Raw genomic sequence first — 15610 nt, 5'->3', positions numbered from 1 at the left:
CATGCTTCCCCCAACTTACTCACTCGCTATAAGACTATTGAAAAGTAGCCATAGAACCAGATAAATATTTTGACTAGATGGAGTTAATGATCAGGGAGGATCATTAACTCCAAGAGAACAGTCCCACGGGCTATGTGGGAAAAGGGAGCAATGTTGAGATACTGGTGAATGCTCTCTGAGGACAGATTCCTAGAAGTTAGGGGTGGGCTAGGATAAAAACACCAGCAAAATCAACCATATAACGCAAGTTTTAAAAAGGTTAGTGATTTGAAAAAAGACCTTTATAAAACATAGCCTAGGAACTATTATTAAAGAGGAAGTGCTCCTGTTAATAAAATAAGCTTCCTTAGGGAAGAGGAAACTAGGACAGATGGGGCAATCATCATCACACTAAGTAACTCATTCTTGTCTCAAACTCTCCTAATTATGTTTCTTGTCCTATTTACAAAAGTAGGGGGGAGAATAAGTAGTAGTATAGGAAATATTCTTAGCAACCTTCTCTAGATAGGAGGTGATACGGTTTGGATGTACGACCCCTCCAAACCTCATGCTGAAATGTGGACTACAATGTTGGAGGTGGGGCCTAGTGGGAGGCACTTGGGTCATGGGGTGGATCCCTCATGAGTGGCTTGGTGCCCTCCCCACAGTAATGAGCTCATACGAGCACTGGTTGCTTAAAAGAGCCTGGCATCTCTCTAGCTCCCACTTCCGCCTTGTGATACACCTTCTCCCCCCTTGATTGGAAGCTTCCTGAGGCCTCAACAGCAGATGCTGGCGCCATGCTTTCTATACAGTCTGCAGAACTGTCAGCCAAATAAACCCCTTTTCTTTATAAATTACCTAGTCTCAGGTATTTCTTTATAATAACACAAAATAGACTAACACAGGTGGTTATGAGAGCACCTTCCTGAAGCAATGTCATCATGTCCAAGACTCTCCTTGCTGGAAGGTATGAAAGAATATTTCCAGCCCATACTGTGGGTTCACTGCCGTCTCCTGTTCAATCACGCAGGCTGAGGGGAAACAGGCCTGGACTTGGAGTCACAGAAGTGGGCTATAGTGCTCTGTCATTAGATAGCCATGTAGACCTGGGCAAGACCTTATCTGTTTTTTATTTTTATTTTTTGAGATGGAGTCTCATTCTGTCACCCAGGCTGAAGTGCAGTGGTGCAATCTCGGCTCACTGCAAGCTCCGCCTCCTGGGTTCATGCCATTCTCCTGCCTCAGCCTCCTGAGTAGCTGGGACTACAGGTGCCTGCCACCACGTCCGGCTAATTTTTTGTATTTTTGATAGAGACAGAGTTTCACTGTGTTAGTCACCTTATCTGGTTTTAATTCCTTTCCCTATGAGCAGGTTAGATACTAATCACTGGAAGTCTTTAGAGCCTTTCCAACTCTATGGTTCTATTAGATGGATGGAGCTTATAGGGAAGCTGGGAATGGTAGAGGGAAGGAAAGGAAGAGTTGAATTTCTTTCTTCCCTTGGCTTTTATCCCAGTGAGCAAATGACTTGTATACAAGAGGCCACAATTCAGACATGGAGATAAAGTTGAGTCATTAAAACCACAAGCTGACTCAGTCATGGGCCTGAAATAGCAGATGTAATACAATCACATGGATTCTTCCCCTTGACACTCAAACCATTGTTCTCCCACACCCTGCAGATCACAGGAGTTTACATGTTGCTTTTAATGAACCAAGCCTGATAGTAACTCTCCTCTTCGAACTCCTCAATGAGTCTTTGTATACTGGTCACTCCCCCAGGTCTCCAGAGACCGGAAGAATTTAACATTCCTTTAAATTCTAGGGAAAAAGCTAGTGTCTTTGAATAGGGACAGCTGCCTCTCTGGAAAAAAGGAGGGCTATGAAGCAGATATGCTCCACAGTGCCTCTGTTTTTTTAGCTCAAAGCAATCAGCCAAGAGGAACAGTCAGAGACAGCCAGGCAAGGGGTGGAACAGCCAAATCCAGTAGCCGCATACAGAAACCTATAGCCAGTGGAGCCTTTGTATTTTGAGAATGGGGCCATCTAAGTCCAGCCTCTCTCTCCTCTTCTCCTCTTAATCCTGTTGTCACTGCACAAAAAAATATTACAGCTGGAAGGGACCCTGGAGACCATTCATTCCTGTCCAACTCTCATTTTATACCTGAAGAACTGAGTCCCAGAAACATTAAGTGACTTGCTTAGGATAACACAGACAGCATCAGAACTAGATGTGACTTTAGGTCTTTTGATCCCTACCTAGCCCTGTGTTCTTTGTAATCTACTCTGATGGCTACCCTCCTGTTTATGTTTAATGTGAGGCCACATCACATCACTTTACATGTGTGAATGCACCAAGGTCTAAAGAGTTACCAGAATAACTACGAATGTCTCCCCTGAGATTCTCCCAGATATATTCAAGTGGACCCAGAGCCTAGAAAGATAAGCTTATAGGCTAGAGCCACCTAAAATATATGTAATGGTCATTTCACCTACTTTCCAATTTAGTATCTCCCAGTATAAGTCTCCTCCTATTCCCTCTTGCATGGGCGAGAGTACTTTGACTAATTCAGGTCCTCTGCTGGAAGGTTAGTTTCCAACAAAATTCCTCCTTCCTCCACCTGTGAGTTCTGATTTTCCACTTGGAAAGAAGTGAAGAATGGGGCTTCCCCAGCAGAGGGAAGCCACTGATGTCTGGCTACCTGTGTACAGGAAGCATCTGGGATTCTAGTACAGTTCCACAGGAAGAGGCTTACAAGGGAATTCCCCACCAAAAGTCTGATGTAGGCACTTAGCTGACAGGGTCAAAAACAAAAACAAAAACAATAAGATGCAATGTATTTTTGTAAGGCTAGAAATGCTTAATGTTAAGGCCACATCACCTTGTGTGGTCAGTAGGAAATAACGTTGTAAGAACCTATAAAGATGAAATACAGGAGTAACAGTACCTCTAGCTGTACTCTCCTTGCAAACACCTATCTATAAGACTAAATGCTCGAGCCCAGAGAGTACTCAGCTCTTCATATCCACTTCTCCCCGCCTTTAGAAAGCCTGTACTCAGAGAATGCCAGAAAATGGGTAAGAACTTTGACTCGGGAGCTTTCAGTTTGGGGAACATTCTGAAGTCATAAAGGAGAACCCTCAGAAGGGACTATCACTCTGGTTATTCAGAGTATAGGTAGAAATGGGCAGCCAGCCATTACAGATGAAACTCACGGTGATGGCTGTTGTTGGGCCACAATACTGAGTTTACATAGGCCAGCATGCTCTAAGGTCCCCCTTTCCAGGCTGTGGCAGGTACTACAGGCCCTACAGATACCACTATATTAACAGCTAAGCACTGGCCAAAGCAAGCTGTGTAACTCCTTCTGTTTACAATAATCTCAAAGTATAACTATCAAATGGGCCTACACAATGCAACAGCCAAGAAACAGGGAACATAGATTTAAGTCCCTCTGAAGTAGAAACCTTTAATGATGCCTTTTTTTGTAATTCCCACTCTTCAAATTAGTAAAGAAGCCACCACTCCTAGCCTCAAAAGACCTTCACTAGACACGACAGTGCAGGTCAACTCCACATGAGGGAAAGCCTTGCCTATACCTTCTTTTGAATTAGTCTCTTGGCCACTGTAAGCTTCCCTCAAAGGGAACTTTTCATTATCTTCTCCCATACTAATGCCTGGATCATTTGTCCTAGCTCCATAATTCTTTTTAGAATCTCTAGCTCAATGTAATCCACTTAGATCTTCCAAAGGACGTGAAAGGAGATTGCAGGGCAGTGATGGGGGGAAGGCAAGGGCAATAGAGGCTAATTGCACTCAAGGAAAAGGTACTTTTCAGACACGGCATAATCCTCCAATTGAGATGCTCCTCTATATTTTTCTATCTGGGAATAATGATGCCTAAACTTGTCTACAAAATTTTATACTTTCTATTATTAGTTCTCTCTATGTATGTCTCCTGCTTGTGAAGTCCAGAGTAAGGACTCTGACTTATTTTTTCTTTGAATTTCAATCTATACCTAACATACATTTTGTATTTAGATCAACTTTTGTTCATACACACAAATGCCCACTCAAATCCCTGGGTCCTGCAGCTCAGTTCCTTTGTTCCAAATATCTGCTTCAAGAGTGGAGAGAAATGCGGCATAATCCAATGTAACTGATTTATTGCCAGTCCCTTAAACCCCAGTTTTCTAAGTCGCTACTCTGTAACATGGGAAGAAGAGGACTAGATAATCCGTTCTTGATGCAGGGACTAAGAAGATGCTTAGAGCATCATTATTTGCTCTTTAGCCTCGGACTGGCAGGAGTAGAGAGCCCTCACCCCCTTCGACACCCAGGATGAGCTCCATGTGCTTACTTACGTTGACGGGGCCCTCTCTTCCGTCGGAATGCTGCCCCTGACTGCAGGGCTTCTAGAAGACTGTCCATCACACCTGTCTCATCGCCCTCTGTTATAAAGAACAAATGGAGATGTGAACTCTTCAGCCAGAGCAGCACGGCAAATATCAAGCCCCACACAAAATGCATGGCTATTGCTTGATTTCCCCTCTCCCATAGCAGCTGGCAGCTAAGAAGAGACAAAGAGAGCTCAGCCTTAAGTCTCACACGCTCATGTTTACTTGTATCTGCTCAAAAATGGTTAAAAGATCTCATTGCCTATTATCCAATGCAGACCTTGGGATATTTTCCCACAATGCCATCCTCCCCACCCCAATCAGGACTAGCAACAAAATTACAGAACTGCCCAACTCCAAGACCAGGATAAGTAGAGACTACGATTGTGAAATTAGTAAGCAACTATATCACTCCCTCTTTATCCTAAAGTGTTTCGCCTGGTTAGGTTTCAGAGCAGGGCTGAGGAAAGACCACTGATCAAAGAGAAGTACTGCCTCCAGTGGCTAAGTCTTCCTGATGTCTAAGTCCTCTGCATCTAAGAGGAGCAGCCTGGCTGGAATACAAAGAGTTAATGTAGAATCCTTGTTCTAGCCTGGCTCGGTTTCCATGGCAACAGCTTAGGGTAGTGAAATCTGAAGCTGTGAAATCCCAAAAAGTCCATAGGCTGCCAGATCCAAGGCTGGGGCTCACTGCTCCCAGCGCCACCTGCTGGCTGAGCATCATCAGTGCAGCTGACCTACATTCCACCCTCATTTGCTTGACCCGGGTAGTGGAAACTGGGCAAGGTCCATTACGCCACCTGTTGACCGTGTGCAGCCCTCATCCCACATGTCAGTGGGACTCCACCTTCCCCCACTGCATCCTAGCCAGTACCTGGGGACAAACTCTGGAGTCCCAGGGGAAGGTGAAGGATACTTGGTGTGGGCTTTAATAGCATTACAAAGTTGTGGCTTACAACTAAGGGCAAGGAAATTGCTTTACAGAAAAGTATAAAAAGTCCCTGGTAGCAAGAGGTATCAGAGCAGCCCTTGTGCCTGTGCTCTGTAAAATACTGATTCCTAACAAACTCAGCAGCTCTGTGAACACCTCTTCATTTGCAGAAGGCTCGTGGCCCCTCAGGTTTGGAGGAGGGTGGCAACAGCTCAGTGCTGTGTGAGCAGCGTATGCTGTATTTCCGCTGCCCACAGAGAGAGCAGTGGGGGCGAAGGGGTAGGGAATCTGCAGCAGGAAAGAAGCAGAGACAGGAAACAGAGGGCCAGTAATTGAAACCATATGTTTCAACAAAGACATGCTTCTGGTAGTGAAACAGAGATTCTGCTGAAGAAAGAAGAGGGTGACCGGCTCCCCACCCACTCCAAAAGTTCAATCCATTTACAATCTAATTGTGTGTACAACTGGGCTAGGGTACTAGGGACATAGTACTTTGTGAAATAAGCAGAAAGGGAAGACACGCCACAATTAAAAGATGGGAGGAGCGTCAGGAAAATATTTTAGAGAAAAAAACCCGAAAGATTTAGTGGAGGGAATGAAAACAGGCCAGAGGAACCTTTGGACGGACAGAAGGAAAACAGTATATATCACAGCAATACCACAATCACAGGGGAATGAGAGAGAATGCAAGAGCCAGCAAAGGAGAGAAAAGGTAATAGTTTTATCAGGGCAAGTTGGAATGCGAATGTATCTGAATTGGGGTTAAAGTCCGGCATCGGGATCTCGGAGGTAGAAGACTGCCAAAAATCATTTGCCAGGAGGTGAGCTCAGACATGAGACTCTGCCTCCAGACTCTAGGCAGAGAAGTCTTTCCAACATTCCTATCGCAGCCCATCAACCCGTCTTCACTCCTCACCTGCATTCATGTCTATGAGTTGCTCTCTCTTCTGCTGCTTCTCTAGCCGCTCCTTCTCTGCCTTCTCCTTGGCTAGTTTTGCTCGCCTCATCTTTTCTTCTGTCTCCCGCCGCTTCTGGTTCTCCTTGACTGCTTGCTGGGGCAGGGAAGAGGAGGAAGGAACACATGGGCATTGTATACCTACTACCAGCCAACAGGAACCCAGGGGAAAATGAGAAATGCCCACAAAAGATCCAGTCAGCAAGTATCCCTTGCTCACCAAAAACATATTCCGAAAATTGTGAAGATCCATGAAAAATTCTTCAACAGACAACTTCTTGGGGTCAAAGAGGAAGTACTCGCCCAGCTCTTTATAGAGGGTCTCCATGTTAGAATGCATCATCCGCAGCTTGTTATACTGTTCCTGTGCATCCTTCACAAAGCTGTGCAGCCAAGGAGTAAAGGACCAAGACCAAGACCAAGACCAAGAAGCAGACCCACTTCTCTAGCCCAAGGAATTACTCAAAGATGAGTACTGGCATGCAAAGGGATGTTCAATACAGCACTGTTTATAACAGTAAAAACCAAAGCCATATAGGTACCCCTAGATAGGGGAATAGTAAACCATGAACTATGGTACACCTATAAAAAAAGAAGGTGGCAGTTTAAACGGTTGTTTTTTTGTTTGTTTGTGGTTTTTCTGTTTGTTTGAGACAGGGTCTTGTTCTATCGCCGGGCTGGAGTGCAGTGGCACGATCTCGGCTCATTGCAACCTCCACCTCCTGGGTTCAAGCAATTCTCCTGCCTCAGCCTCCCAAGTAGCTGGAACTACAGGCGCGCACCATCACGCCCAGCTAATTTTTTTGTATTTTTAGTAGAGATGGGGTTTCACCATGCTGAACAGGATGGTCTCAATCTCTTGACCTAAAAGGGGGTTTTCTATAAATACTATTATGGAAACATGGCCAAGACATATGTGCAAAACACAATACAATGCAGTTTTTGTTTAAAATAAATGTATGAGGTGCAAATCAGAATTAAGTCCAGTGGCAGTGGTTACCTTTGGGGAGGGGAAGGAGAGGGAAGCATGTGTGAGCGTGTGTAGTGGAGATGGGGTAGAGGCAGGGGAGTTGGGGGGACTTTTATAGTTGATCTGCATGGTTTGCTTCTACTCCACAACAATGGAATGCTCTCAGGAACTATGCAGCCTGGGCAACAAAGTGAGACCCCATCTCTAAAGAAAAAAATGTTTAAAAAAGTTTAGCAGGGCCTGGTGGCACATGCCTGTAGTCCCAGCTACCAAAGAGGCTGAGGGGATAAGGATCGTTTGAGTCCAGGAGGTCAAGGCTGCAGTGAGGCGTGATAGCACCACTGCACTCCAGCCTGGGTGACACAGAGAGAGCCTGTCTCAAAATACTAACAAACCCAAAAATCTATGTATTTAAAGAAAAAGTTTTTTAAGAGAAAAAAAATTGCATATTGCCCTAAATATCCTGTTTTTCCCCCACTACAGGAAGTTTTCTTTCCCTTCCTAGGGAACAACTCCCTCCTTTCAAGAGAGGATATGGTCATTTTTTCAACAAACTTGTCTTTTTCATCTGTGGCAGCTGGGAAATTCTGAACATCACGTTCCACATCAGAAATTTGTTTCTTCATCTGATCTAGGTTCTTTTGCAAGTTTTCAGCAGAAACTAAAAAAAAAAATAAACAAAAACACCATAAAAACAGACAGCAAGAGCTTACTAATAATCCCAGCCTCAACACCCCTTAGTTTCACCTTTCAGAGCACAGCTTCAGTCTATACACACATTCTGGTACTTAATAATTTTAGTTCCTTATGTACTTTAGTTGTGTCACATACTTAAGTTTTCATCTTTCCAGTGAGACTATAAATTATCTGATCATTGAACTTCCAGCCTTCACAAGGTATGCAGTACTAGGAACAGAAGAGAGACTTCATTTAATTTAACATGAATCTATGAAATCCCCTGAGATCTTGGTCTCATTTATTTTAGAGAACAGGGTTTGGGAGGAAGGAGATATACATAGAAATATAGAGGCGGGGGCAGAAATCTGTTCCAATTTCCAGTGAATGCTGCCTTTTCTTTGTCTAGTTCCAGGACAGTGAGGCCTAATTTTTGTTAATGTAGTCTATGTTTTCTTAATGAAAAGAACTGTTAACCTAGACTAAAAACACCTGCCTTTCTAGCTGTTTTTTGGTGTTTGGTGTTTCCTTAGGAAGAGAGAGTGCTTCCTATTTCTACACATAAAGATCTCTCCTCAGCCTTACGCTCTGCCCTTGTGACTTAGCAACATGCCTAAATCCTATCTCATTTCCACTTGAAATAGTCTGAACTGAAAATGCTCTCAAATCTAGACTGTGTCTTATTTCCCTCCCCATGCAGAGACTTTTGGGCTCTAGCTTCATTCCAAATTGCCCCACCTCGACTGGCTTTCTCCACATGGGCAAGCTCGTCTGGAAACTTGAGGACATCAGGATAGTCATTCTCACACAACTCAGCCAAGAAGTGTAACAACGTCATTTTCTGATCTGTGGACTTGGTGTCTCGAAGCTTAGAGAAAGAGGAGAAACAGTTAAATCCTGACATGTCCAAGATGGTCTCCTGCCAACACTGAATTCATAGAGGCTGCAACCTTCCTTGTGTTGTCCTGCTCTAACTCTTTGGCTCACCTTACAGAGGAAGCTGATATTGAAGCCAAAAGCACCAGCATTTCTGGAGCCAGCATTCATGTAATTTCCAACAAGCAAGGTAATCTCTAGGAGATTGGAAAAGCTCTCACTCTTACGTAACTCCTCACATGCAGCAGTGACAGACACAATCTCTGGCTTGATATTCTCTACTTGCTCGCTGAATTGTAGCTTGAAGAGAATGGCATTGAGGCGAGGCCGCAGTCGGGGCACAGTGCCCATCTAGTAGAGAACACAAGCAGTTCCATTACAGTCAAAAGAGGGCGAAGTCAGAAAAAGATACAGGCTTGAGCCTCCTATGGGAGGATCACAGCTCCAGAGCAGGGAGAAGACAGCGATTAAGACAGGTTCAAAAACAGACAAGCGGCAAGGAGCATATGCCCAGGCTGCTCTCTAGAGGGGAGGGGAATACAGCAGGCGGAGAACCGCTTACTGCCACAGGCCTCACTCACCACCACGCCAAACTGCTCTGACTCAGCCAGGTCATCATATTCATCCTTCAGTTCAGAAAGCATTTTTAACTGCTCTGGCTCTGGCATTTGCTTAATGAGGTTCTGAAAGAGAGAAGAGACATCTCAGCTGGAGGGGGATTCGCTAACAACTCAAGCCTAAACAACTTTTACTCTGTTGTCAGTCCCACACTCTGCTCAAGGACCATACAGAAAGAAACATATGGTGGGAGAGGAGAGGCAGCTACTGAGATGGGGGGACTTTTGCAAAATATACCAGAAGTAATCTGACCACCACAGAAAAGGCAGTTTCTCAAAGCCAGCATTCATAAGTCAGCAATGCTAGAGGAGGATCCTCTTCATCTACACAGAGATGAGGCCAGTGCCCAGTGACACAGAAGAGCCTGCTCCAGCAGAACCACCTTGCTCCTTACCTGGATCATAGACTCAGTCAGAACAGCCTCATTCACCTCCAGGATGACATTCTTAATCTCTTGATAGGGCATGCGGAAGGAACCCAAAAAGATTGCTGCCAGAAAATGAGATATTAAGACATGTTCTTCTCCGTCTGTTCCCGCTTCCAACCCATCCTGCAGACCTATGCTGGATAATCTTCCTAACAGGGCTCTTTTAGGCCAGGCACAGTGGCTCATGCCTGTAATCCTAGCACTTCGGGAGGCCAAGGTGGGCAGATCGCTTGAGCCCCAGAGTTTGAGACCAGCCTAGGCAACATGGGGAAACCTCATCTCCACAAAAAATACAAAAACAAGCCAGGTGTGGTGGTGTGCACCTGTAGTCCCAGCTGCTCAGCAGGCTGAGGTGGGAGGATCACCTGAGCCTAGGAGGTCAAGGTTGCAGTGAGCTGTGGCTGCACCACTACACTCCAGCCTGAGCAGCAGAGCGAGACCCGTCTCAAAAAAGTCTATATACATGAAAGACTTTCACCCCACTCTACTTTAGTTCCCCACACTCAGGACTTGATCCTCAAAGCTGCCTTGACCTTAAACTGCCATATCCTATTCCCTAACAAACACATCCTGTTTTTTCAACTCTCCCTTTCTAATCTCTCACTTGACTCTTCAGCCTTATCAGGACCTCTCTTTCCAGTCTCCTGACCATTCTGTTTTCACTGATATATCAGTTCCACTCTGCCTTTCCTATTTCATTAGGAGCCTCTAAACCATCAGCTCATTTGCTCTCTATTATGACTCCCATTAGTATTACTACTACTACTATTACCTTTCTCTTGCTTCCTTCTCCTTCTGGTCCCTGGTCAGTCTAGCCATTTCATTTCTCTACTCTTGACACCTGGGCTGATGCAGACTGGAGTCTATGAATTTGCAGTAGCACCAATGATAACTGGGGCCTCCACGCTGTTAGCAATTCTCTTTGTGTGTCCCAGTTCCACTTTCTCCCACCCTTCTTGGCAGGTCCTCCAACACATTCCCACTTTCCCCACTGCCCCACCACTTCCCCATTTGTTCCAGGAAGACCCTGCTCCTCTTCACTGAGAAAAATCAAAGCCACTGGTCAAATTACTTGCTCAGCTTTCTCTTATTCTACTTAAAAATAAAGCACTAGGGGCCAGGTGCGGTGGCTCACGCCTGTAATCCCAGCACTTTGGGAGGCCGAGGCAGGCGGATCACGAGGTCAGGAGATCGAGACCATCCTGGCTAACACAGTGAAACCCCGTCTCTACTAAATACATACACAAAAAAATTAGCCGGGCGTGGTGGTGGGCGCCTGTAGTCCCAGCTACTCGGGAGGCTGAGGGAGAAGAATGGCGTGAACCCAGGAGGCGGAGCTTGTAGTGAGCCGAGACTGCACCACTGAACTCCAGCCTGGGAGACAGCAAGACTCCATCTCAAAAAAAAAAAAAAAAAAAAAAAAAAAGCACTAGGGCTCTTGGTTAGAGCCAGACTAGAAAAGACTCAGATAAGCCTTTTGGAATCACCTAGAAGAAAACTATACCAACACTTTCGTAAGCTTATAGGAAGTACATGTACTCATCCTTTCCTCATGTGTCAACAGAAGAGGCAGCCCCACAGACCTTTCCCTTCAGCATATATACATAATCAAGTTTTTTTAAATCTTACTCAATGTTCCTCTCTAAATTACCAGTTTCTCTTTCTTTCACTTTATAGCAATCTAAACTAGCCTATTCTCTCTCACTTCCACGACTCTGATTTATTCCATCACCACAAAGCCAATGAAAAGATGGCAGCCACTTAGAGAATATACTTTAGGTAAGACACCATCCTGCTACCTCTCCCATCCACCTCCCCGAAAAGATAATCTGTTCTTGCTGAATTTTCCTATTTCAGTAAATGGTACCACTTCCCGCAGAATGACCTAAACCTCAAATTACCTTCTCCTTTATCCCAAGTCAATCACTAAATTCCATTAATTTTACCTTCTCTCTCTCTCTCTCTTTTTTTTTTGGAGACAGCATCTCACTCTGTTGCCCAAGCTAGAGTGCAGTAGTGCAGTCGTAGCTCATGGCAGCCTGGACCTCCCAGCCTCAAGCAATCCTCCTCCCACCTCAGTCTCCCAAGTGGCTGGGACTATAGGCATGCGGCACCACATCTGGCTAGTTTCTTATTTTATTTTATTTATTTTTATTTATTTCTTGAGATGAGTCTCACTCTGTCACCCAGGCTGCAGTGCAACGGTGTGGTGTCGGCTCACTGCAACCTCCGCTTCCCAGGTTCAAGCGATTCTCCTGCCTCAGCCCCATGAGTAGCTGGGATTATAGGCGTGCTCCACCATGCCCAGCTAATTTTTCTATTTTTAGTAGAGACAGGGTTTTGCCATGTTGACCAGGCTCGTCTCGAACTCCTGACCTCCAGTGATCCACCTGCCTCAGCCTCCCAAAGTGCTGGGATTACAGCCATGAGCCACTGCACCTAGCCTAATTCTACCATCTTAATATCCTCTCCCTCTCTCATTCTCATCACCTTAGTTTCAGGCCCTGATCACATCTCACCTAGTTTAAAACAATGACATAACTCATCTCTGCCTATAGTCTCCCCTTACCTTAGCAATCCAGCCTCAAAATCACTGCCAAAGCAGCCTTCCTAAAAATTACACAGGATAATCTCACTCATTTTCCTGATTTAAACTTTACTCAGTTGTATTCAACTACTTGCAGTTCCTGAACTGCACAATGTTATCTCATGCTCTCATACATGCTGATCCCTCTCCTGAAACAAGCCAACCTTCCCGCCTTCACTTAATTTTTTTTTTTTTTTGAGATGGGTCTTACTCTGTTGCCCAGGCTACAGTGCAGTGGTGCAATCACAGCTCACTGCAACCTCAAAATCCTGGGCTCAAGTGATCCTTCTGCCTTAGCCTCCTGAGTAGTTGGGACTACTGGCACATGCCACTGTGCTCACCTAGTATTTTATGTTTTGTAGAGACAGGGGTCTTGCTTTGTTTCCCAGGCTGGTCTTGAACTCTTGGTCTTAAGCAATCTTCCCACCTCGGCTTCCTGCTGGGATTACAGGAATGAGCCACCACGCCCAGCCTCCTTAATTCCTTAATTGGTCTTTCAATTCAGTTTAAGTAGTACCTCCTTTAGAATATCTTCTGGGATTTGCCCCTCCAATACTGCCCCCACTTGATTTAGATCCCTCCCTTCCTAGTACTCTCATAAACATTCTAGCATACCTCCATCATAGCATTTATCAATCTGTGCTGTTATAATCTGCCTTTCTGTCTTTACCAAATACGTGGCTCATGCAGACAGGGACTATTGTCTTATTCAGCTTTGTATCGTTAGCACATGAGAGACATTTAATCACTGTTGAATCACTAAATTCCATCTTCCAGACCATCCTACCCTACACTACTCTCAATTTTCTTTTCTTAATTTCTGTTTTCCATATCAATATCATGCCACTAGAAATCATAATGTACAACACCATTGTCTTTCTTGTATCATTTTTTAAAACAATTACTCATGTCTTATGTTCCTAGAGATACTCTTGGGAAGAGGAACTGACTCACCTTACTTTAGTCTCCATAAGACTTCACCACAGACACTACGTAGTAACAGTTATTGACAATAATTTAAGATTATATAATCAAGATTAATGTGACAGTTTACTGGTCTCATTGTATCACTGACTTTACTTATGGGTATGTGTACTTATTGGCTGTGTGATCTGGGCACTTCGCATCATTTAAACTTTGGTTTTCTCATTTGGAAAAACAGGGACAATAACTGCATTACAAGACTGTGAGTGGGTTTTACAGAAAGAAAATACCCTTTCATCTCTGGAACAGATGCCTAGTATGTGCCTAATAGAGCCTATAACATAGCAGACCCTGAAATATTTGTCAAATAAATATTTAAGTCTATATTTCTCGGTATGAAGTAGGTAGATGAATAATTAAAAAGAACAAAAATTTAGCATTTGTCCTGATCATCAAATAAGTACTACCTATATCAACTTTGCAGAAGAATTTCTTATTTGAAATTTTGCTACCAAACAGTTACGAGTATACGTGGAAACTTCAGAACAGAGCCCTTCTCTGGAGTTACTGATCCTGCTCTGAGAAGTACAAAATTTACCTTACTTATTTTAAATCACAAACTAATTTTAAATTTAATTGAAGCCAAGCTAGTACCTTTACTTATCAGAAAGTGAAAGCTGGGCATGGTAGCTTACATCTGTAATCCCAACATATTGTGAGGCTGAGGTGGGCAGATCACTCGAGGCCAGGAGCTTAAGACCAGCCTGGGCAACATAGCGAGACCTCTTCTCTATTTATTTAATAAAAAAGCAAAAGTGGGAAAGAGGAAATGTACAGTGGCTAGACCATCTGTGGTAGACTTTCTGTGAACGCAATGGACATAGTAAGGACTTTTAAATAAGAAAGTCAGAGGCACGGCTGGGCGGATGACCTGAGCCCAGGAGTTTGAGACCAGCCTGAGCAACACGGCAAAACCCCATCTCTACAAAAAATTAGCTGAGCATGGTGGTGCACACCTGTAGTCCCAGCTACTTGGGAGGCTGGGGTGGAAGAATCAACTGAGCCCGGGAAGCTGAGATGGCAGTGAGCTGTGATCGCATTATTACACTCCAGTATGGGCAAGAGTGAGACTACATCTCAAAAAAAAAAACAAAGGCTCAAATCCCAGACCTCTTTCTTACTAGCTTTATGACTAGGCAAATTCCTAAAAGTCTTAGCTTGTTTCCTTGACATAAAACTGGATACTTAAAAATCTTGCAGTGCTACTGAAGAAATTAAACATGATACTGAAAATTCACTGTGCAATGCTTGGTATATAGCAGGAATTGAACAATTAAAGTTCCATATCAAGGGACCATAGATTCAAGAGAATTAAAAGTTCTTAAAAGAACTCCTTCACATTTCGAATAGTTGGGACCAAGAGATACTCACAGAGATTCTGGGCTGTCTTTGAATCCAATACCTTTAACTCTTTTACTTTTTTCTTTTGCACAGATTTCTTTTCTTCTCCACCTTCTTGATCCTTCTTGGCTAGCAGGGAAAAGATTAGAAAAGCATGATTAAGAGTAAGCCACCTCTGTGCTTTACTGAGCAACTACTGTCCAGTGTGAAATGGCCCCTCACTTACTCCCTATTATAATGGTCTCTCCATTGTATTCCTTCAAAACTAACCTCCTCTTCAATCAACCACCCTTCTATTACTGAACCCCCCCCAACTCTAATAAATATCTCATTTTCATTTCTTCAATATTTATCAGTAATGCTTTCCTACCTACATCCTATCTACTTGCAGGGATCAGCAAGCTTCCTGTAAAGGACCAGACAGTAACTATTTTAGGCTTTGCAGGCCATATGGTCTCAATTATTCAACTCTGCCACTGTAGCATGAAAGCAGGCACAGACAATACATAAATGAATGGGCATGGCTGTGTTCCATTAAAACTTGACTCACAAGAACAGTTGGCTAGTAGTAGTTCAGCAGTTCCCTTCCACCATGTTATCCTTCCTTTTGTGCCTATTTAAAAATCCGACTTATCTTTCAAGCTCCATCTTTTTTGTTTGTTTGTTTTTCCAGACAGCATCTCACTGTGTCACCCAGGTTAGAGTACAGTGGAGCAATCATGGCTCACTTGCAGCCTTGACCTCCTGGGCTCAGACGATTCTCCCACTTCAGTGTCCCAAGGAGCTGGGACTACAGGTGCAGGCCACCATGCCTGGCTAATTTTTGTATTTTTTTGTGGAGATGAGGTTTCACCATGTTGCCCAGG

General features: G+C 44.1%; 1 protein-coding gene across 5 annotated transcripts in view; it reads right to left on the bottom strand.

Moving 5' to 3' along the window:
- DIAPH1 (diaphanous related formin 1) overlaps positions 1-15610 on the bottom strand; it is a 107898-nt gene that overhangs the window by 4823 nt on the left and 87465 nt on the right. For 3 of the 5 annotated variants that reach the window (XM_055285866.2, XM_055285861.2, XM_055285863.2), the window contains 9 exons: positions 14775-14873; positions 9800-9894; positions 9369-9470; positions 8899-9138; positions 8650-8779; positions 7773-7897; positions 6487-6651; positions 6228-6363; positions 4348-4434 (listed from right to left, as the gene is read on the bottom strand). In XM_055285866.2, the coding sequence (XP_055141841.1) occupies positions 4348-4434; positions 6228-6363; positions 6487-6651; positions 7773-7897; positions 8650-8779; positions 8899-9138; positions 9369-9470; positions 9800-9894; positions 14775-14873 (1179 nt within the window). Of the gene's footprint in view, positions 1-4347; positions 4435-6227; positions 6364-6486; positions 6653-7772; positions 7898-8649; positions 8780-8898; positions 9139-9368; positions 9471-9799; positions 9895-14774; positions 14874-15610 lie in introns of all 5 variants that reach the window. The other 2 variants (XM_055285864.2, XM_055285859.2) reach the window with 1 other exon arrangement.

This window comes from Symphalangus syndactylus, chromosome 7 (genome assembly GCF_028878055.3).
Source record: "Symphalangus syndactylus isolate Jambi chromosome 7, NHGRI_mSymSyn1-v2.1_pri, whole genome shotgun sequence".
In the NCBI taxonomy this organism is placed as follows: domain Eukaryota; kingdom Metazoa; phylum Chordata; class Mammalia; order Primates; family Hylobatidae; genus Symphalangus; species Symphalangus syndactylus.
The sequence above is the reverse complement of the archived record's forward strand: the minus strand, read 5'-3'. Positions and strand labels throughout refer to the sequence as shown.